The following is a 22,273-nucleotide window of genomic DNA, read 5'->3' on the forward strand; positions in this document are numbered from 1 at the left end:
TCAGTAGCCAGCGGGTTTTAATAGCTGAGCCCCGCGTAATTGATGTGCTATCAGACCGCGTCTCGTGATTCGACACATACATAAATGTTGTTGTACTCATCGACAGATAAAACCCACAACTGTGGGAATATCTCGCGCTCATTGTCGCCATTTAATCGAGACACTGCGACTCGTTAAGCAGCGATTTACAGCAGTTCAGTTGATTCGTTAGAAATACAGTGACTCCTCGCTCACTTCTGGTGGCTTTTTATTTGTTTGAGTTGCCACTTGTTCACTTATCAGTGTCACATAGGATCAAGTGTTGACACGCTATTTGTCAAAAATGGAGACAAGCAGTTTACTTACAGATAAATCCTACATCGGCCTTGGTAAGATAACGAATTCCCAGCATCCGCATGTGTTTCGCATGTATGGAACAACGGATTTTACATCCTCCGTTAATCCTCGGAAAATGGAAGTCGTGCGGTTGATGAATGGTTCGTTCATGTTTGATGTTGGGGTCAGAGGAACGTCAGACAAAACTATATTTTTTTAAATGCTTTTATCGGTAGTGCGCACACGTCATTTGACGTGCCTACGTCAGTATTGATAATTTGGCGTGTGACGGGAATGAGAGCTGTTTTTTATGATAATTCATTGGGTTATCCCTTCGTTCCAGAAGACGCGGGTGATGAGATGACGAATAGTCCGGAGCTCGTGGTGCGACGACCGGTTTATCAGCAGGAGGATCTCGATCGTGTTTGTAATTACACGCCACCGCGAAACAAATGTAATTTTGTCGACCACCAGGGTGATAAAACATACATTTTAAAGTTTCTTCCGGGATTCTTCAGTGGAATTATCCTCAAAATTTAATCGTGGAGTGTTAAGAACTTTTGAGGGAAATTTTTGGTGCACTCGAAGAATTTGGTCATCGAAAATTCAAAATTTTCGGGAAATATCAATAGACACTGTAAATTTTAGATCTATTATTCAGTGGGAATTTGTTGACAAGCGTAAATTAGTAAAGAATATTCGTGTTTTCATTAAGAGTTCAAGAACGTTGAGGAATTCTTGTTTTTCTGTTGCTCAAACATTCGGAATTTCATTGAATTTTCAGTAGACCTCAACATTTAATGGTTTTACCGCACTTTAAAATTTAGCTGATTTACGGTACATTTTTTGGAAATTTTCATCATATTTTAGTTGTACTGAAATTTCAAGGTATTTTGTCATTGAAAATGACGAAAAATTTCATAATAATTGAATGAATTACTTGAAAAAAATAATGAAAGCTGTCAATTTCAGTTCAATTATTCCCTGAGCATAAATATATTCTTCAATTTTCAATTAATTGAAAATTCATCTCAATTTGGCACTAAATATTCACAATTTCACAGAGAATTCAAATAGGTTGAGCAATTCTCACCTCAATGCTGTTAAAAAATGTGAAATTTCATTGAAATGTCAGTGAAATGTGAAATTTCATGATTTTTTCTCCCTTGAATCGCGTTAAATGTCACTCCCCAGAAAATTCCTAGTCCACTGTCTATCAAATTTCAGTTTTTGTCTGACCGTATGTCCTAAACTTTCAAACAAAACATAAAAAACTCTAGACGTTACTTTTTGCAATAAAATTTTCCTCATCTCCTCACAAAATTACACAATTTGGCGAATTTGGGTCAACTGCCCTCATTTTTTAACGAGAGGACAGTAACGAATTAATGTTCTCACAGTGAAAGAGAGATGGAGAAAAAAATACAGAGACTTTAATTTCAAACGAAACCTCAAGAAAACGGTTCCAATATGCGATTGGTTGTCCACATATGACTGGAGGGAAAATATTCTTGGAGATGTTGCCGCTGGTTTCACGGTGGCTGTCATGCACATACCTCAAGGTAAGCAAGATCATTTCCGATAGCGTTTTATCATTGTTCTCAAATGAACTAATAATAACTTCAACTGTAATAACTCCCTTGCGCAGGTATGGCGTACGCGATGCTCGGAAATGTACCACCTATCGTTGGAATATACATGGCATTTTTTCCCATTCTCGTTTACATGGTTTTTGGAACATCCAGACATAATTCCATGGGTAATTATGATGTTTCATTCAAGTAGATATCGATATTTAGGTATCTCATTATCATTGCAATGAAGACACGATAAAAAGAGATAAGGAGATTTTCTTGAGATTGTTGGTTGTGAATTTAATCGTTCTTTCGCTTGAGCAAATCGATTTCTGATGAGTAATTGTTGAATTAATAAATTTTCACCTCGTTAATAACATTTCGCTGCTAAATCATTGGGGACAACTGAAAACTACATTCTATTGAGCATTCGGAAGAGTTTCGAAAGAAAATAAGAAAATGTAAAAAATGCCCATTTTGCCACGCCTTCTGTTAATTCCGTTCTAAATATTCGTGTTTAGTGAGAAAAATCAAGGAAGTTGTAAAATTTTCGACTTCTTACTCACAAAAAAATCTGTAATTCCATTGAATTTTCAGGGAAATTTGAAATTTAATGACATAAATTTAAATTTAAAGATATCAATGGAATAAAATTTTTAATTTGGCACTGAATATTCATAATTTCATCTTTTTATTAATACTTTAGAAACCCTGGGATGGGTTTATTAGCGAATACACATGAGTTTTATTTTGTTATATTGAATCACAATTTTCCCCATCAATTACAAAACAAAAAAACATTCATTAGAGTCAGAATCCTGGGGTCCAATGAAATCAGAATGAGATTGATATTCACTGAAACACGCTCCATTTCTTCAATTTTTCCATTAATTGCATTGGGCACTCGAAGAAGACACGGTTGAGACCCTCTTCAGGATGTTCGCAGTAGCATCGCTTGTAGGTTGCAGAATTCTCACCTCAAAGCTGTTCAAAAATTTTGAATTTCCTTAAATGTCCAGTGAAACCTGAAATTTCATATTTCCCCCTTAATTCGCTGTCAACATCACTCTCCTGAAAATCACAACTCGACTATCCGTGAAATTTAAATATTGTTCCAACATAGTATTTCATATTTTCACATGTACAAACACCTTTCCACACGGCGAGAAATGTTCAGTAAAACTTACGGAACTCCCAGTTCGCTCACCGATTGCGGAATCGACTCAGAAAATTCAAGCGACGGTATCGTAATATTTCACAGGAGATTCAGTTAAAAATGACGGAACGCTCTGAAAAAATTCCGTGACAGTTCCGTAAAATTTCCTGCAATCACATTTCGCTCCAAAATTACGGAAAATATACGTAATTTTTACTGAATATTTCTCTCCGCGCACACATTCCACAACAACCCAAAACAAAATCGCCAAAAAATTCTCCTTTCCCACGTTCATTCGGGCTCCACCATTGCGCATTCTAGTAGCCATAAACGAAGATCACATGCAGCCGATAACATCACCAGACATTAATATCTCTGATCTCAGGTACATTCGCTGTTATTTGCATGATGACCGGAAAAGTTGTACTAGCCCACAGTAACGGGGGAGATATTCAGGCAAATGTAACATCCCAAGCGAATCTCGAATTATCCGATAGTCATCACTACTCACCCGTACAAGTTGCAACGGTCGTGACATTTGGAGTTGCAATATTACAGGTATGAGATATTAATCTATTTACTTAGCTCTACATTTCCATTTGCACGATATAACCACTCAACATGCACTCAAAATGAAATCCCTCTCTCATCTTCACTCGTCCCAGTTGGCAATGTACGTGCTGCGTCTAGGTGTGATATCTTCACTTCTGTCAGAGACCCTGGTCAGCGGTTTCACCACTGCAGCAGCGGTTCACGTATTCACATCGCAAATCAAGGATCTCCTGGGTATACAACTCCCCAGGCGTCGTGGTATACTCAAAGTGGTTTACGTGAGTATTTATTCAACATTTTAATTACGTCATTGGGCGAGAATAGTTGAATAATTATTTTGGTTGAAGGGGTGAATGGATTATCCAACGGGAAAACCCGTCGTCGAATTCTGTGACTCATTCAATTGATTTTTCAATGCTTGAAGAGCATTAGGTTAAATGATCGAGATTTACGAAATTTGGTGAGAGTTTTTCTCTTCATGACGTTATTTCATTAATAAAGAACTCTTTTTAAAGTTTGAAGAGACGTATATGAAATGAAAAAAATTGAAGTGCTCGGGATTTAACTAGACTTTTTGATTTTTCTCGTTTCTTCAAATTGAGGAATGTGTTGATAATCGTTAATAAAACTTAATTTGAATTAATAAATAACGTTATGACTGCTATGGAAATGCCCTTCTAACATAGAAATTGATCACGAGGGAAAATATTTTCAAGAAGAATATTTAAGATTAATGGATGGGAACATTTGGTTCCAATTTTTTGTACAATAATTTCTTCTTGATTCTGAATTTTCTGTTAGTCCTCTTTGCAAAATTCTACTGTCATTCTTCATCTACATTATACCTTCTCTCGAGCCACATGAGTCTCATTAAAAGAATCTTGATGCATCAAAGCAAATTAAGTTCCATTTTTGTTCTTCAATACATCTCTTCTTTACGAATTAAAGAGTTAAATTACATGCATCGATGCAATTTAAACAATTAAATCCCCTTAAATGAGGTATTACATTTCACCTTATTTCTACGATCAAATATTCTTTGACGGAAAAAAATAATGAGATTCTCCTGCCCAGGTAATACAGAATTCGGTTTTTCATCACCAGCTTCAGTGCCCCTTTTCTTGACTTACATAACTCTCATAAAAAAATGTTTAATGCACCAAAGTAAGTTGAGTACAAAGACCTCCTTAAATACAGTATTGCATTCATTCTCCCATTTTTCTCATTTCAATGCCTCATTTTTTCTTCGCGAATTAAAGAGTAAAATCCCAATGCATCAAGGCAATTGAAACATTTAAATCCCCTTAAATGATGTATTACGTTTCACCCAGTTCCAGTGATCAAATATTCTCTTACGGAAAAAGTATTACATTTTTCTGGGCATGTAATACAGAAGTCCATTACAGAAAACTCCAATACCCTCCAAAATAAAACACGCTTTGAGCCCAAACTTCCTGCTATTGAACGATTAAACGAATTGCGTTTGACACGCATTCATGTGACTGTTTTTCCGGCATTCGTTCAGCGACAAACGCACGTGAAAAATACCCTCCGGGGGATTTTACCAGCCTCCAGGTCTGTCGTTCAGAGCGAGTAAAAGTTTTTAATGATCCAAGCCGGTGACTATCAACGCGCATAACGTCATTTTCACTTTCTTCAATTTCCAAATGAGCACTGGACGCCTCTGGTATTACGGAAATGATTTATCCGCTGACGGATTTTAATTTACCACGTGATTAGTGATTTTACGATGCCACATAGTAAAATATTTCCATGAAAACATGAACAAGTTGTGTTAAAATGACATTTCATCCGCAGACTTATTACGACGTCTTCAATGCCATTGACGATGTTAATATCGCGGCTATGGTTATTGCCGCCATAACTATCATAGCTGTCATATTTAATAATGAGGTTGTCAAGGTGAGATTCTTAATGAAATTCGACCTTTCTGTCAGTGATAAATACTCCTCATTTCTCATATTTGAATTTTACATTGCAGCCGAGAGTCTCGAGGCACTGCTCTTTTCCCATTCCGATAGAAATGCTCGCTGTGGTAATTGGAACTCTAGTTTCTGTCCAAATGAACCTCCACGATGTTTATAGTGTGTCCATAGTGGGCGACATTCCAGTCGGGTAACAGAATTTATTGCCATTTATCTATGTAATTAATTGGTTTGGGAGATTCAGATCGATTACGCGTTTGAATCTGGAAAAAATTATCTTGAATACATCAGCATGCACTAAATACTGATGACAATGTGAGAATAGAAATGTTCAGAAGACTAGAAGAATTCCAATTTTGGTAATTTTAAGGAAAATCATGAAATCTCAATTTTTAACGGCAGAACGACGACAGTTCAACTATTTCCTATTTTCAATCGAGGCCTGAATATTCTCCCAATATCTATTAATTTTCCCGGAATAATTGCCGTGAAATTGGCAATTTTCATTGATTTTTTTTCAATAATTGGGAAATTTTTAATTTTGAAATTCATTGAAATTTCAGTCAAAAATTCTGAACAGTCTATTTATGCCAAACCGGAAATAGAATGGCCCGTAAACGAATAGAGTTTTCAACGGAATTTCCTAGCGAATGTTCGAGACTTTGGTAATTTTTTCTCTTACGCCTTGTCATTATGAAAATTGTTACATGATTTCAGGCTTCCTATCCCGCAACTACCCCCCCTGGATCTCCTCCCCGACGTCATAGTAGATTGTTTCGTGATAACAATGGTATCCTACAGTATTTCCATGTCAATGGCCCTGATATTCGCCCAGAAGATGAATTACGAGGTGGACGCCAATCAGGAACTGATGGCACAGGGTCTCGGCAACTTGGCTGGCTCATTCTTTTCGTGCATGCCCTTCACAGCGTCATTATCAAGATCCCTTGTGCAACATGCCGTCGGTGGAAAGACACAATTAGCAAGTCTCATTTCGTGTTTTCTTCTCCTCTTTGTTCTACTCTGGATAGGGCCATTTTTAGAACCACTGCCAAAGGTAAATATTTAATTATTTGTCTCTCCTGCACTTTGCTTCACTTTTATTTTTCTTGCCAGGGAGTTCTAGCCGGAATAATTGTAGTGGCACTCAAGGGCATGTTCCTTCAAGTGAAAGATCTCTTCAAATTTTGGAGGCTCTCATCGACTGATGGCCTAGTATGGATCCTCACATTTCTCGCTGTTATCATTCTCGATATTGAGTATGGACTTTTGATAGGGGCTCTTCTGTGTTTTGCCAAGCTCATTGCACTCTCTATGAAACCGTACACTTGTAAATTAGCTCTTGTACCCGGAACTGAAATCTACTTAGATACACATCGATACGAAAAGGTGAAACTCAATGTTTCGTACTAAATTACACTATCGAGATTATATTTGTGATTAAAAAATGGAAAATATTTTAGACTGTTGAACTGCCTGGAATTGTCATGTTCCATTACTGTGGGGGATTGAATTTCGCCTCCAAGTTTCATTTTCGTAAAGAGGTATTCAAAGCCACTGGAGTGAATCCTCAGTTGGAACTGAATCGCATCTTGAAAATGGAGAGCAAAGAAGATGCATCAGAAAATTTAAAGAATGTGAGTAATTGGCTGGATTGAAACATGATACGTCGATCCAGTGATTTTAATGGGCTTCATTGTTTAAAAAATGCCCTTGAAATTGAAAATAGAAAACATTGAAGAGGTTAACAATGAACAATGACTAATTTACATGCAATTTCCACAGATTTTATTGTTAACAAAACGGTTAATTTTTTAAATATGCAATGAAATTTCAATTTTCAGGTCCTCACAACAATAAAAATAATTAAAAATAGTTAAAAATCAGGCGATTATTGTTCTGAATTCACGATTTGTTGAAAATATTCTGTTTTCGAATGGAATTAAATCCGAAATATCAATTTTCCACTTGTTTTAAAATAATTTTCTTCATTTTGAAGTTATTTAAATGGCAATGAAAATCCACAAATACTAATTTTCTCGTCTCGTTCTCTCTGTCCACAGCTCAACGTCATTATCCTAGACTTCTCAGCGCTCGTTCACATAGACCCAGCCGGTGTGTCCGCACTCAGAAGTCTCATCGACGATTACATGAAAATCGACGTATCAGTTTACCTATCAGGCTGTTCCGGTAAATACACATAAATACACTCATTATAAATCAAATGTTAACCGTGATTCAATGGTGTTTATCAATCATTGGAAAGTGCTACACTCACCGGAAACTCAAATGCCGAATGAAAGACTGAGACATCAAAAACAGATGATATTTCAATGTTGAGATTGGGTAACGTGCTATTACAGTCAAGGAAGTTGCACCCGATTTTCAGGTTTCGCCACCGGAAGACATGCCGGACAATTTACGATCACTTTTTCCGCGAATTACCAACGAGTTTGCCCCATAGTACAACGGTATCTTCTTATTTCAACACATTTTAAATATTTACTTCGGTTTTTTTTTATTGAAACATTTCAGGTCCCGTTTTCGAGACGATGAGAAAGTGCAGTGCGGCCGAACGAACAACAGAAGCATTCATGATGTTTCCAACTGTGAGTGATGCGGTCAACTATGCTAGACACGAGAGTGTCATTCCAACAATCGCAATTCAATCCTCGCCACATTGGACAACCACATGCCCGATGCAAAATAGTCAAGAGGAAAACTGCATGAGTCGACTGTAATTCCCAGTGAATAATTTTATCATTTCTCTCGTTGCACCTTATATTTCACTTCATTTTAAAGTTAAAACAATGAATTTATTTATTTCTCACTGCAAAAACCTCTTGTAAATATTCTGCGAGTGTCATTCATGTCATTAAAAGTATTTGTGCTCGAAAATGTTGCTCTCCTTTTTTTATTCAAAGAAAAAACGAAGTATCATTCATTATTATCATTATCATTGTTGATTTATTTACCTTTTTATTCAATATCTAAATTTTTTATTTGAATAAAAAATATTACAAGTAATAACTGTTCATTATAAAAACTATGATTTTTAAAATTTTTTTTATCTATTTATTTAATAATGAATAATTTTTTGTTTTTAAGAATTACGACAGAAAAAGTCTTTAGTCTTTTCTAAGTCGAGCATGAGTTTGGCGAAATAAAGTGGTGAGCGAAAATGTTTCACCTATTTTTTAATAGAGGATTTCCCTCAAACGACTGCACCACAAATGGATGCGGATTCAAATTGACGGCATTGCGGACTGAGATGGTGCAAGAAGATGTTGTTTTTTGTGAAGGTGAAAGGACTCGGTCGTCACTAAATGGAAAGGGGGAAAAAATATATAACGAATTACGTGCCTTCGCCATCAAATTCTATTTTTTTATCAAGAGGATTTGATCATAAATAATCTTCGTACATGATGATCGTCTTTCTATTTCTGCATTCAGTAATTTTAGTAACTCAATCTCTTTATTCAGTGAATTCACATTGAAATTCAATATTTGAGGGAAAAAATTGAATTTAGGTTCTTTAATAAGATCTCTCTGAAAAAATTTTTCTATCGAAATTCTTGCGCGTGAGATTAATAAGTTTCTCCCTTTCCATTTCGTTCCGTTTCCCATTAAAAAATGACCGAAAAAACACTTGAAAAACTGTTCAATAAATTACGTAATTTTCTACACAACTCGAAATGAATTTCTGTCGAAAGCAAATCGAATTTTCCAGTGAATGTTTACGCCCTCAATTAGATATTCTCATGCGTGATCTCCACAAACTTTCGTAATCCTCATTCTTATATTTGTAGCTCTTATCCTCTCAGCTATATTCATCGATTGCGCATACTCCGGAATGCAAGCACGTCGGGTAATTCTGAATTCAGAATTTTCTTCCTCATTTAAATTCCGTCCATACGATCTGAGACACCCATAGTATTATCGTTAAACGCTGAAACGTCCCCCGAATGATTAAAAAAATCAAATAATCGAGTCACCCATTGTTCTCCAGGACAAAGACCGCCCGATTGTTTCACTGATTAAATATTTGAATTAATCAAATACTAATGCAATTGCATTCGTGATTATTTCCATGGAAAAATCCAGGGGAAAGTTTGCCATTAGAATTTTCCCGGGTGATCGATACAATTTTCAAGATGGCGGTGTCGGCGCCTGCGTCGAGAGATCCTATCAAGTCACAACCACCACGTCAACTCTTTTTTGTTTCATCGTTACTGTTGTTGCAACTGCTGTCACCGGTTCACATTTAATCATGGCATCGTTAATTCAGTCAATAAAGTCTATACCCACGCACATGGTAAGTTAATATATGACTTCTGGTATTTTTACGTTAATATTTAAGGGAAAAGGGTAAGGAACGTGTTATTAAGCTATCCAACTCTCCCAAAGAACATTGGGGAAGAGTTATTTTGAGGTTAGAGCACTGTGTTTACCGTATGCCACTGCCAGCTGTGAAATTTCTCAATTTAGTCTTTTTCATGGGTTTATTAACGCACACGAGAAAATCTGAGGGCTGATCAACGCTTGCTGAGGATATTTTTTTGGCGAAATGATATTTTTTTTTTGGCTAGAGGGTGAAATAACTAATGCATGGAAGATTCACCCCTAGAGGGGATTTTCTTACTCTTATTCATGCCATTGAGAAGGAATTTAAGAATTGTGAGATGAAGAAATCATAATTATGGCGCATGGTAATGAAAAATAATGAAAATTTAACAAACTTCTTTTGTGGTAACTAATAGCAATTCCAACAACAATGTTGGGTCATCGACGAAAAGTTCTTTATTTCGTTTAATCATTTATTAATTATCGAATTCATCGGCTCGTGATGATATAGTTCAAGGGTTAAAAAGTTGTACCTTAGAATAACTAAGCACTTTGCATCAGTGAATGCACTAGTTGAACAGGAGCAATCGCTAGAGAACGATAAAAACTAGTGTATTTTATGTAATTTTGGAGGCCTTTAGCTGTAATTTTACAGATACACGAATCGTTTTTCTCCTACAGTGTAATTATGTTTTCAATTCAAGTGACAGCTGTTTTTAAATTATGACTTGTCAATTCAAAATGAATTTAAGATGTAATCGTTAAAGGCACTTTTTATTCGTCTTGAAAAATAATTATATGGACCTGGAAATTGAAATTTCACTGAATATTCCAGAACACTTAAATGTAAATTTTACGCAATTGAACTGCAGTTGAAATTCAAATATTTTTTAATTGAAATAATCCTTTTCAATTAAAGTAATTTCCAAACAATTTTCCAACAGTAATTTTGTGCCCTTTTTCTCGTTCTAAATAACGTCTGGTATCGGACCATTTCACCCACTAGTGAAAGAAGAGTGAAACATCTGCAAAAAAACTAGACAACGTTCATCGTTAGTTTTACGACATTCAGTCCTTGTCTATTTTCCACAGGACTACGAGGGTCAAGCGAGGGCTGAAAAACTGTCCAGGATCATTGTAACTCTCTTCGGAGTGAGTGCCCCATTCCCTTTCATATCCACCTCCCCTTATTCACGAGAATAACATTTGACTTGTTTTTATTCAGTTCGTAGGACTGATTTGGGGATATGCTATCCAAGAATTTTCCCAAGCCCTCTACATTCTCGGTGCTGGCTGTGTAATGGCTGCTATAATAACCGTTCCCCCATGGCCAATGTACAGACGTACACCCCTAGACTGGCAGAAGCCCCAGACTGAAGCCCTATCGAAGAGCAAAAAGAAGAAATAACTTCCATTCAACATTCACTGTTTTCTACGCGAGCATTTAACATTGTGGATATTATTATTAATCTCTAATTATTAAATAAACGTTACAAAAAACTGTACAAAAAATAATATTCTGTGTGAAATTTACAGTCCAGGGCATTCACCCTGATCTGTGCATTTATCGCAATATAATATTTAATTACTCCTTGAAAATTGTGTTGTTGTTGTTACTCAATGACTCTGGTACCCAGTCTTTATTATATATTTTCAGGAAAAATCGGTCACGCGTGTGCACCGACAATTAAAATATCAGATAACACTTGCTATTGGACTCGTTCCAGCTTTGAGCACTTTCATCGGCCACGTTCTTTTATTTTCTCCTCTTGTCGCAGACAACTGGGAATATTTTCTTCGAAAATACATGCAGAAGAGGACAACGAAAGTGAATGCACGCACGAAAAAATTTCATTGAAAAATCTAGCGAATTTGATAGAAACTATTCTATAGAAAAAATCAGAGGAACTGTTATAAATCAGCAGACGATTTTTTTATTTCTATGGGAATTCCTCCACGTGAATTTTCCAATGTTTTTCCATGCTATTTTTTTTTTTATGAGATAAATTTAAAAAACTTTACTATTAGGGAAATTGGAGCCGATGTATTTCTATAGAAAATTTGGCAATAGACAAAATTGTGCAGAAAAATCGAATTCTGTTGATTTTTTCCACAACAATATTTAATATTTTCCATTGAACATTTCCATTTAAAAAAAAACTAAATGAATGTAATTTTCTAGAGAATTCGCTAATTAATCAATGAAAATTTATAATTTTTTTTTATTGTGAATTGTTCAGTAAGAATTCCTTGACAGGAACTTTCCAATATTTCACTCTATTTTTCTTCTCTTCTCATTAAGAAAATCAGACAGAAAAACTTGGAAAATTTGAGCCCAGGAATTTCTATAGGAACAGAATTTCCCAACGAATCTGCTCGGTTCTTCAATAAAATTTTTTGGTACCTGCGAGAATGAAGCATACGTGACTTTCACAACGAATAAAGACTTGGGATAATTTATTGTTAAAAGGGACGAAGCTGGGTCATCTTGTTGCGCAAGATTACTTCTTTTATGTGCACGAGACTAAGGATGAGTACGGAAACTTCGCCCTGGCAAAACGGACACGCCTCGTGAGCTCCCCCTCTGGGGGAAGGGGAGGGAGGGATCATATATAGATATATATGAAAGAATACACGATGGAATTACGAAACACTTTCACTCGTGTATGATGGATAACGTTTGGGTATTCTGACCGCTGCACTTCCTACATTGGAACAAAAGAAAAAGCTCGGAGATAAATTTTTCATACTGGGATTTTTAGTTCTTGTGAATTCTACCCTTGACATGCCCCATCAAGCTGAACCGTGGATGAATGGGAATTAGCCGAGTCATGGTGGATGTGGGGTGAGGAACTGGGAGTGCGGAGTGAAATCGGTAGAGTTCTACTATTGCATTTCAAGAAATTAGTATTTTGGTGGAAAAAAATACAATGACAGGCGTTTAAATCCAAATATGTTTGTGAATTTCCAACTCAATTATTGTAATTTTTTCTAGACTGATAGCTCTTTTGATGAAAATTTTGAAAAATTAGTACTAGAATTTAGGGGCAAATTTTAGTGGGAATTCTTGACATGTGTGACATTGAATTCGATTGACGGAAAAAAGATGAAGTTTCAACTGAAATTTACAGTCTCCATCGATTTTCTCTTACAATTAATATTTTTTAATGAAATTTTTGCTCAATGCATGTTATGCATGGTTTTGTTAAATATAATTTCGTTAAAAATTCGACATTAATAAAATTTCGTTGAAATGTGACAAAAATTGCTAAAAATTTCAGCCCAAAATTTTTAACAGTGTAATTTCCACCAAATTTTTATTCCTCATTCATCATCTATGAACCCAACTAATTTCCAGGCAATAATTGAACTAAAATTTACCGTTCTCTTTAATTTTTCAACGAAATTCTGAATGCTTATTACCAAAATTCCTTGAATTTTCGGTGGAACTAAAATCTATCAAAAATCTCCAAAAAGTGCCCCGTAAATTTCAACAATAAATTCTGAACAACGTAATTTTCACCAGATTTTTGTTCCCTATGCCTCATCATCCCAACGAGGCCGGCCCACCCCTTCGGGATCGATGAGCAAACGTCACCTCTCATCCGCAAATCAAGATTGGTCAACCCATTCTCGAAATCGAAACGATGTTGTGTCAATCCAAGACAACTCACGAGCGATTTTAATGGTCCGTTTACGCTCACTTTACGCCAAATATTCTCCTCATTTAAATGGCATTTATTTTTCGGGATGAACGTTACAAAATCGCTACTGTAACAGTGGAATATGCCCACTCGAGACTCCTCCTTTCCGCAGGCACGTGGAATATTTAGAGCTACGCAAACCTCCGCCACGTAACTACATATGCACGCACCGTTTCCGCGCTTTTTACGTAATTCAATGGTGAAAAAAAAGAGTTATCCACAGGGACCGGGATCAGCGGTGGGTGCATTTGCACTCCTATCCCTGAACGAGATATCCCCAGTGGTGGACACTAGTCTCCCACCCGTTTAACCATTTCGTGTCGAGACCCACCTTTATAAACCCATCGCTGACCGCTAAACAACCAGAACTGTATCAGCATTCGCTAAAAGTATCGCGACATATTGACTCTCTCAGAAAGAAATATGTACTCTCACACCTTTGCCGTGAGTACTCTCTTCATTTATCGATTGATAATTTATTTTTGGGAATTGTCGGTTGTTCCTGGCGGATACCAAGTGCAGTGCTACCGTGATTTATCGGCATTTGATCTCAGATTTGAGGATATCTCAGTAATTTTCTGAATTTCGTGCGGGTACTGTAGATCCGGAGATTTTTTTCGTATAATTTTGGAATGAAATTGAATTTTTGAGATGAATTTGAAAAAAGCGGGGAAAATCGGCGACATTGAAGTACTTTTTGAGAAGAATAGTTTTTCAGCATTTCTTTTTTTGGATAAATACGCGGAGAGGAAGATATAGAGACAATTGTTGAATCAAAATTCTAGTAAAAAGGGCAATATGATATTCCGCAACTTTTTTTAAATAAAAAAATGTAATTTTCACTCGAGTCATTGCAATTTCTATTTCTCTAATGGAAAATGTTTGAACTTTCGGCATTTTTTTGTGAAATTGTGAACATCGGGGAGTTCGTTGCAATTTCAAAAAATTATTTTTGCATCAGACAATTAATTGTCTGTAACTTATTCATAAGAAGTTCATAATTTCTAAATCATTTTATTTTCTTTCAAAAATCAGATTTTTTATTTTGTTTAATGTTTCCTATTTTTGAAAATGGAGAATCAAATGTAAAATGCTCGATAACATTCTTCCAAATTGAATTTAAAAATGGCCAGTGTATTTCGATATCCTCAAAAAATATTTTATTCCTTACCCATTCATCAAAAAAATTTTAATAGCGTAATTTAAAGAATCGCTTTCCCATTGTATTCAAAAATTTCTGGAGTCCCTCCCATCAGACTTTCATGCAGAAACTAAAATTGATAAAATTAACTGAATTAGCATGCCAACTTGTTCGTTTGATTCTCGACGGGAGCATTGCGAGTCCCGTCACGTAAGAAAGTCGTGCATTTTCACCCATCACATAAAATACCTAAATTAGGACATTTCGTACATCTCGTTCTTCATATTGTCACGTAATAGAGCAGCAAAGCGCGCCGCTGCAACTTTCTGTATTCGAAATTTGTCCCGTAATTATCGTTATGTTCTCATTGTTTTTGTTCAGCTCATTGCTTTCGGGATCGTGGCTGTTGCCCTGGCAGCGCCCGCACCAGGATGGGGGCACCATCAGTGAGTATTAATTTTTTTAATAATTGTACGGAAAATAACGAGGAAATGTAGCCACTCTTCTTATATCATTGACACATGTACTGAATACGGAACAATTATCATTGAATAATTTCGAAGGAATGAACCTCTGCAGCAGATCGAAAACACCTAACATTCACAAAATAATCACCGGGAATTCTTTTCGGGAATTCTTTCATTCTTTTGATTGTGAGAAATTGATCTAGTAGTGAAACAGTGAATTGTAATAATTCCATTCCCTTATTCTTACTAATTATTGACAGCGGGGACTGACTGATATTAATTATCTGTCCACTGTTAGAAATTTTTTGAAATTTAAGGAACAGATGCATTTGAATTTTTAATGTTCGGAACTTGAATTCAATTTCAAACTAAATTGCTCAGCGAATTACTGATTCATCTTGAAAATTTAATAAAATTAAGTTTTTCACGATGAATGGTCATTGAATTTTAAATGACAATTTGGATTTTCACATCTATCGCGAAAATTAAGGATTACATTCAATTGAATTTTCAAAGGATTGAAAATTAAGAAGAGAAGTGGCCTGAATTTTCACGATTTTCAATAATTTTTATTGTTGTATGAATTTGAAAAATCAAATTTTATTGAATATCCAAGACAATTGACTGATTTATTAATAACAAGATCAGTGGAAATTCCATGTAAATTATTCGTTGTTAAAAATTTCAAGAGTAATTTTCTAACAATGTACATCACAATGATAATTAATGTCAAGAGACATTTTTACTCCTTTCATACTTTGTCCTGCGATAATTCCATACAGACATTGTAATATTCGCCAAAATATGAAAAATCTAATTGGTTTTGGGTGAAATTAAATACGGAATAATAATTAATGAGTAATTCCCAGGAAACGAACCTCTGCAACAGCTTAAAACGCCTTTCACCAATAAGTTATCGAAAATTTTTCTCGGTCGACTCATTTGAGCATTTGATTTATTCGAAAACTAGTAATTTATTATTATTCATGCACTCGAGAGCAAGTGATATTGGGAGAAAATTGCTAGTGATTTTTTGTAACTGGATGATTTTTTTTTGTAAAAGGGGTCTCTGTTTTCCCATAAAATAACTCGTGATGAAGGTTTTTCATCGTTCAACAAAAAACGAAAAATCTACTTGTTCTGTGATGTTTCAGAACTCCACTCCTAAATCATCAGAATTAATGAATAAACATGCGGTATAATTTCAATTTTTACTGCTCACCACATCCAGGCTATAATTCAGCATCTGTCGCCTTCTGGCACAATTTCATTCCGGCGATATCTCACTCACGCACGAATTTGAATTAATTAATCCTTCAAATGAAGAGTTTAACGAAACACACACGACAACAATTTATAGAAAAACTTAGCGAATTCGGTGGAATTCGGGAATTCTATCAGTTTTTGAACGATTCTGTTGAAGAAACATGGGAATGTCCAACAGAAATTATTTTATAATTTAAAAAATCGGGAAAAAAAGGAGGGGCAATGAGCCCTTTTGCTTTTTTTCAATGTTAACAATTCATTGAAGCATGATGAAACAGGATAATTTATTTTCCTTGTAATCCCCGAAATCCTTGGCATGAATTTTTCAAGTATTTTCCACTCATTTATCTTCTCTTCTCATTAAAAAAAATAAACGAAAATTGGAAAAGTTGAGCCGAGGAATTTCTCTAGAAAATATATCAATTCAAGAACTTGCACAGAAGAACCCACTCTTCCTTTTTTTAAACGTTAATCCATTCAACTATTGATAAAACGAGATAAATTTCGTTTCTCATAAAGTACAGGTCTTCCTCCTGGTGATGGGTCCGGACTGACCTCAACTGACGAATTCATTTGCGAGTTATGAACATTGGAAAAAACTTAGATATGAGAATATTTTCCATTGACCATTTCAACAGAACAAAAAATGCAGATAAGCTGCTGAATTTTTCAATTGAATCGGCCAGGAGCTAATAGAAAGTTGAGGAGAAATCCAATAAAATTTTTCAGTGAATTCGCTAGGTTTTCCAAACACAACTCTAACCTTTTCAGCGATCCTCACGCTTCCGAAGGAACGTAATTCGAGGGAACGATCTACATTCACTCAACAAAATCCATCACTAATTGATCCAGACACGTGTTCACCGGTTTTACGCAACAGTTTTCATATAAATTCACTATCAATTCGGAAGCCTGGTGTCTGTTATTGTCTAACACACGCGATACGACCATTACACTCGCTCACGCAACAGCTCCGCGTCCGAATGAACGCACTATTTAGTAATGCCGGCCGGGGGGTTCCTTCTCGCAATCGAATCTGACGAAGAAATATTCGTCTTCCCGATTGAGACGGTTTTTTCGTGAATGAACGAAAGACAGATTAATGTTGATAAATGCATGCAGGTATTTCTGTCACAATAAAAGCTGATTAATTCCCCGACGATAACTGGGGCACCAAGACGTATACCCAACAAACCGTTGTATGTAAATTCGCCGTGTTTATATCGGAGTTGATGCACACAAGGAATTACTCTCGCTTTTCAAAATCCTCTCAGTGGATCTCAATCTCTTCATTCTTGGTTCTCAATCCAAACGACGGGTTTCGAATTTTTTTTTTCTTTACGCTGTGCGCAGAGCGACATTTTACGCCTGCCCCACGTGCGCAAAAACCTATTTTATATGTAGTAGTGTTTATAGTAGGGGAAAATGGGGTTCTATACTCGTGCGTAAAATTTTTTTTTGACGCGCGGGAGGGTAGCGCTCACCTTCGGCAGGTCTTAGACGTTTCACTCAAGGAAAATGTCACTTTTCCGCACTTGTGTGGAAATAATGAATTTAATGCAAATGCGAAGGAATTTAGTCATCGAAAATTTTCAATTTGAGAAAACCAATTAGTTGGTAATAATTATATGAATAGATCAATATTACTTGGTGAAAAAATTGACAAGTGACTGCGCAAATGAAATTTCAACGACTTTGGTCTTTGCAAATGGGCAATTTGTTGAAAAACAATTACTTGGTAAAAACGATATGAATAAATCAATATTACTTGGCGAAAAAATTACCTAATGACAGCTCAACTGACATTTCAACGACTTTGGTCATTGGAAATTCACAATTTGATTTTGAAAAATCAAGAGAAACTGCGAATATTTGTTGAATGAGTCTATGAAAATTAAGAAAAGTCAGGAAAATTCGGGTGCATATGTTATTGGAGAGAATATTCATGTTTTCAATAGAAATTCAAATAAGTCGGGAAATATTTCTCAGCACCCGGTTCACTTCTCGGCAATTTGTATCCAGTGCCAGTTCTACTGAAATTTCAAGGAATTTCCTCATTAAAAATTCAGAATTCGATGAAAAAATCAGTGGAAACCCGCAATTTCAGTTCAATTCATCTATGAAAATGAGTAGAAACCAGGAAAATTCAATTAAATATAGTGTTGAATTTTCAATAATTAAAAATTCCGTGTAATTCAGCACTAAATCTTATTTGAATTTTCGATGTAAGCATCGATCAAAAAAAATAAATAAATAAATAAAATTAAAAAAAGGAAATAAATTGAAGAGTTTTAATTTTCCTGCAGCAAAAAAAATTCAGAATCTCATTGAAATTTAATTGTAATTTGAACTTTCATGATTTTTCACCCGCGAATCGAATACTTTTCGAACATTACCTTGCCTCTTCTCATCAGTGAACACGTGAAGATCCATGTGCCATACCATGTGCACACAGTCCACCATCACCACGTGAAGAAGATTCACGTACCGGTGCATCACGTCGAGAAGGTTCACGTACCGGTTCCAGTCCACCACGTTGAGAAGGTCCACGTCCCAGTGCCCTACCCGGTCATCGAAAAGGTACATGTCCCAGTCCACCACATTGAGAAGATCCACGTGCCCGTTCCCATTCATGAGCCCATCCACGAGCCCATTCACGAGGAGAAGGGATGGTGGTGAAGAGTCTCAGAGAGAATTCCAGTTCTCAGAACAATGCAGTTAACATGAACAGTGAGTGACGTTTTTTTTATTTGACAATATATTATATTTCGTTGACCCGATTTCTCACAAATATTTTCCAAACCCTTTCTTTATGTGGAGAATCAACAAAATAAAATTAACATTAGGCCAAAACATCACTGAAATAAACCGTAAACTTATGACAAAATTCAGTAAAAAAAAACCTAGCGCAGTTCGTAGGGAATTTTATTAGAAATTCTTAATATAAATGAAATAAATTCATTTTTTATGCATCCATAAAAAATTTGAGTACTATTTTCTTTCAAGAAAAGAGAAAAAACATTGAAAATTTGTGCCCAGAAAATTCTATACAAAAAACATTAAATTTTTCCTATTGAATATATTTTTCAAATTGAATTCCCCTCACAAATTTCCATCAAGTTTTCAATTTCACTTTTCATTTGTGCAAAGAACTCCCGAATGTATTAAAAAATTGTGTTAAATAGTTTAAAAATCGCAGAATAATATTCATCTTCCTATTTTCATTTGAATCCACCGAAAAATATTGGAGAAAATTCTAGTAAATTCCTGGGGCGCACCAGCCCGTCCCATAATTTAATATCAACCTCCGCATTCCTAATTCTGCTTTTCAATTTCAGAACCCTAATCCATAGGCAAACTAGTGTAGTAATAAGCAGTATTCAACCTTTGGTGTGGATCCACTTCAAAGTCCCTTCAGCAATATTCGGCAGGAGCTTTCGCGAAATGAAATGTCTGTGGAGTGGAGGATGAAGAAAAGCTGAGCGTTACTAAAGAAGATTGATATCCGGTGAGGGTCGGGTATAAATCAACCGACTGTACATACATCATACCCCTTTGTTACCTGAATGTTTTTATTTTTTGTACGCAAACTTGTAAAATAAAAAGAGTATTGACGTAACTCGGGGAGTTTCCTTACACGTAAAATCTTTATTAGTGCATAAGTGAATCAACAAGTGGTCGACATTTTTCATAACAATTTTCATAGAACGCAGTAACAATTTTTACGAAGGTATCAACGGAGGTAATAGATCTCTTCTCGTTATTGTTCCTCACCACGACCCACCGTGATCGCTCTCCTCGTGATACTTGTGCTCTTCTGTGTGAATGGGCTTGTACTCTATTTCCTTTTTCACCGGGACGAACACTTTTTTCTCTATCGTGTGTGTGTGGGTGTGGAAATGCGTTGGTACACGAATTTTCAGGTGAACACTGGAAAAAAAAATATTACTGTGATGTACGGAAGAATTTTGGGGTGGGCGGGGCTGATTGGACATCTTTGGCTGTTTGTGAATGCAATATTTACGTGCATTACTAGGATTTAGAAATAAGATTCCATGTCTCTCGAGTCAAAAACCATTTTACTGTACGTGTACGCGAATAATAATTTTCAATGCAAGTGCAAAAACGTGATATTTTTACCAAGTGATGACTCTACTGAAATTTCAAGGAATTTTGTCATTAAAAATTCAAATGTTGATGAAAAAAACGATAGCAACTGTAAATTTTTGTTCAATTAGTCTATGAAAATGAAGAGAAATCAGGAAAATTCAGGTGAATTTATTATTAAAGTGTTGATTAATTGAAGATTCAGAGTAATTCGGTCATGAGTATTGATGTTTTGATAGAAAATTCAAATAAATCTGGGAATTCCTCCCTTCCTGCTTTCAGGCGGCACAAAGAACAATTTTCCCACGAGTATTGAACCCGATTTGTCAGCACCAAATGCATGTAGTGACAACTACACGGAAAATCCGCGGATTTTCGTCATTGGAAATTCACGATTTGATGAAAAAATCGATAGGAACTGTGAATTAGTTCAACTAGACAATAAAAATTGATAGAAATCAGGGAATTCTCCTGAGGAAAACAAATTGCTGTTATGATTTTTTATCCTATTGCAATAATAAAAATTATCTCTAATCGAAATTCAAACGCCATCCGTAACTCAGAAATAATTTCATCATTCTAGAGTAAAAAAAATTGTCACATGTTATCACCAATTCAACTCGGTAATATTTTGAAAAATGCCAGTGTCCCATCACCGGGAAATCCCGGACAAAATGAACTGTATCAAGTTCCCTTACTGGTGGGAATCCCCGGGGACTGGCGCTGCTGTCGCAAACGTCGCCGCGAGGATCATCAAGACAACTAGCTGCAATAATTACAGTGAATTAATAAAACTAACTCATACGAAGTACATAATAACATGTTGAAATTGCGCAAGCATCTTCACCGAATAACTACATTTCCACGGTGAATTACCGTCAAACTTTCATAACGTCTTATAACATTAGCGCGTAACGCGAAAAATTATAGTGGATTTTTCATAGAATTAACAAAACGTGAAAGTTTGTATGCAAAAAATTACAGTCTGTTTTACGATACAATATATCAAGAAGATTGCCTGTAATTACGGCGGTTTTACCGCGATTGTCTTCAGTTTCTGCCGGTTGAGCGCCGAAATAACAGAGTTCGCGAACTAGGACATAATAATTAAAGTAGTATATACACAACGTCAATTTTGAATATTAAATAAATTCGAAACAAATTTTAAACGCAAGTTGATATAAATAATCAACTTTCTGGTTGACTTCGTGCTCAATTGGCAGTCTAGTACTATAATAATAATAAATTTATTATTATTATGAGAATAGTAAATTCAGCAGTAGCAAAATAACGCAGTCTCACTAAAAAATTAATGTTCCGAGATAAGAGAGACGATTGAAATGTAGAAAAAAATCTAAAAAAATTAGCGGGAAATAAATAAAAATTTTATGTTTAACACGAAAATTATAATTTGTATTTCCGGGAGAATTTGATGAATTAATTTTTTTCGGGCATTTTAAATTTATTTTTCCTCGTTGCACTCAACGACTTACGCGGAGTTGGAAAATACTACTTTAAATAATTCAAAAATCGAACGAAACCCACTTGTATCCGTAACATGATATTGTTTCCACTCGTCTCGTGCACTCTTGAATTTTCAGTAAAGACTAAACTCGATTTCGCTTCTGAGCGCCTTATAAATGTAAACAGTGTAATCATAAGGGGCAAAATAGGAACTAAAGTCTTCCTGATTGGCTCTCA

At 35.6% G+C, this 22,273-nt stretch overlaps 3 protein-coding genes across 4 annotated transcripts in view; 2 read left to right on the plus strand and 1 right to left on the minus strand.

The window, feature by feature from the left end:
• Positions 1-16,556, minus strand: part of LOC107044691 (protein snail) — a 63,764-nt gene extending 47,208 nt beyond the window's left edge. Inside the window, exon 1 of the mRNA XM_015266661.1 lies at positions 16,422-16,556. Coding sequence (XP_015122147.1) covers positions 16,422-16,426 — 5 coding nt within the window. The 5' untranslated portion in view covers positions 16,427-16,556. The remainder of the gene's footprint in view (positions 1-16,421) is intronic.
• Positions 108-8,468, plus strand: LOC107044690 (solute carrier family 26 member 10). Of its 2 annotated transcripts, none has more exons than XM_015266658.2 (13): positions 108-368; positions 659-769; positions 1,716-1,877; positions 1,964-2,074; positions 3,431-3,603; positions 3,711-3,875; positions 5,416-5,520; positions 5,600-5,733; positions 6,261-6,600; positions 6,660-6,932; positions 7,007-7,180; positions 7,607-7,733; positions 8,079-8,468. In XM_015266658.2, exons 1-13 carry the CDS (start codon positions 323-325, stop codon positions 8,282-8,284), a joined length of 2,127 nt encoding a protein of 708 aa, XP_015122144.1. In that variant the 5' UTR covers positions 108-322; the 3' UTR covers positions 8,285-8,468. The 2 variants fall into 2 exon arrangements, with proteins under 2 accessions (XP_015122144.1, XP_015122145.1); XM_015266659.2 differs by having other exon boundaries at positions 662-769.
• Positions 9,737-11,486, plus strand: LOC107044693 (signal peptidase complex subunit 1). Its single transcript, XM_015266664.1, has 3 exons — positions 9,737-9,858; positions 10,980-11,039; positions 11,113-11,486. The coding sequence occupies exons 1-3, from the start codon at positions 9,814-9,816 to the stop codon at positions 11,293-11,295; spliced, it is 288 nt and encodes a 95-aa protein (XP_015122150.1). The 5' UTR covers positions 9,737-9,813; the 3' UTR covers positions 11,296-11,486.
• Positions 16,557-22,273: the final 5,717 nt, after the last annotated feature.

This window comes from Diachasma alloeum, unplaced genomic scaffold (assembly GCF_001412515.2).
Source record: "Diachasma alloeum isolate Michigan unplaced genomic scaffold, Dall2.0 Dall_scaffold_00782, whole genome shotgun sequence".
In the NCBI taxonomy this organism is placed as follows: domain Eukaryota; kingdom Metazoa; phylum Arthropoda; class Insecta; order Hymenoptera; family Braconidae; genus Diachasma; species Diachasma alloeum.

Excerpts from the sequence above, each read along its gene's own strand:
- LOC107044690 (XM_015266658.2), top strand. The coding sequence starts at position 323 with ATGGAGACAAGCAGTTTACTTACAGATAAATCCTACATCGGCCTTG. Across the intron at positions 770-1,715 it reads CACGCCACCGCGAAACAAAT|TGAAAGAGAGATGGAGAAAA; the intron begins GTAATTTTGTCG and ends ATGTTCTCACAG. Across the intron at positions 7,734-8,078 it reads TTACCTATCAGGCTGTTCCG|GTCCCGTTTTCGAGACGATG; the intron begins GTAAATACACAT and ends GAAACATTTCAG.
- LOC107044693 (XM_015266664.1), top strand. The coding sequence starts at position 9,814 with ATGGCATCGTTAATTCAGTCAATAAAGTCTATACCCACGCACATG. Across the intron at positions 9,859-10,979 it reads AGTCTATACCCACGCACATG|GACTACGAGGGTCAAGCGAG; the intron begins GTAAGTTAATAT and ends TATTTTCCACAG. Across the intron at positions 11,040-11,112 it reads TCATTGTAACTCTCTTCGGA|TTCGTAGGACTGATTTGGGG; the intron begins GTGAGTGCCCCA and ends GTTTTTATTCAG.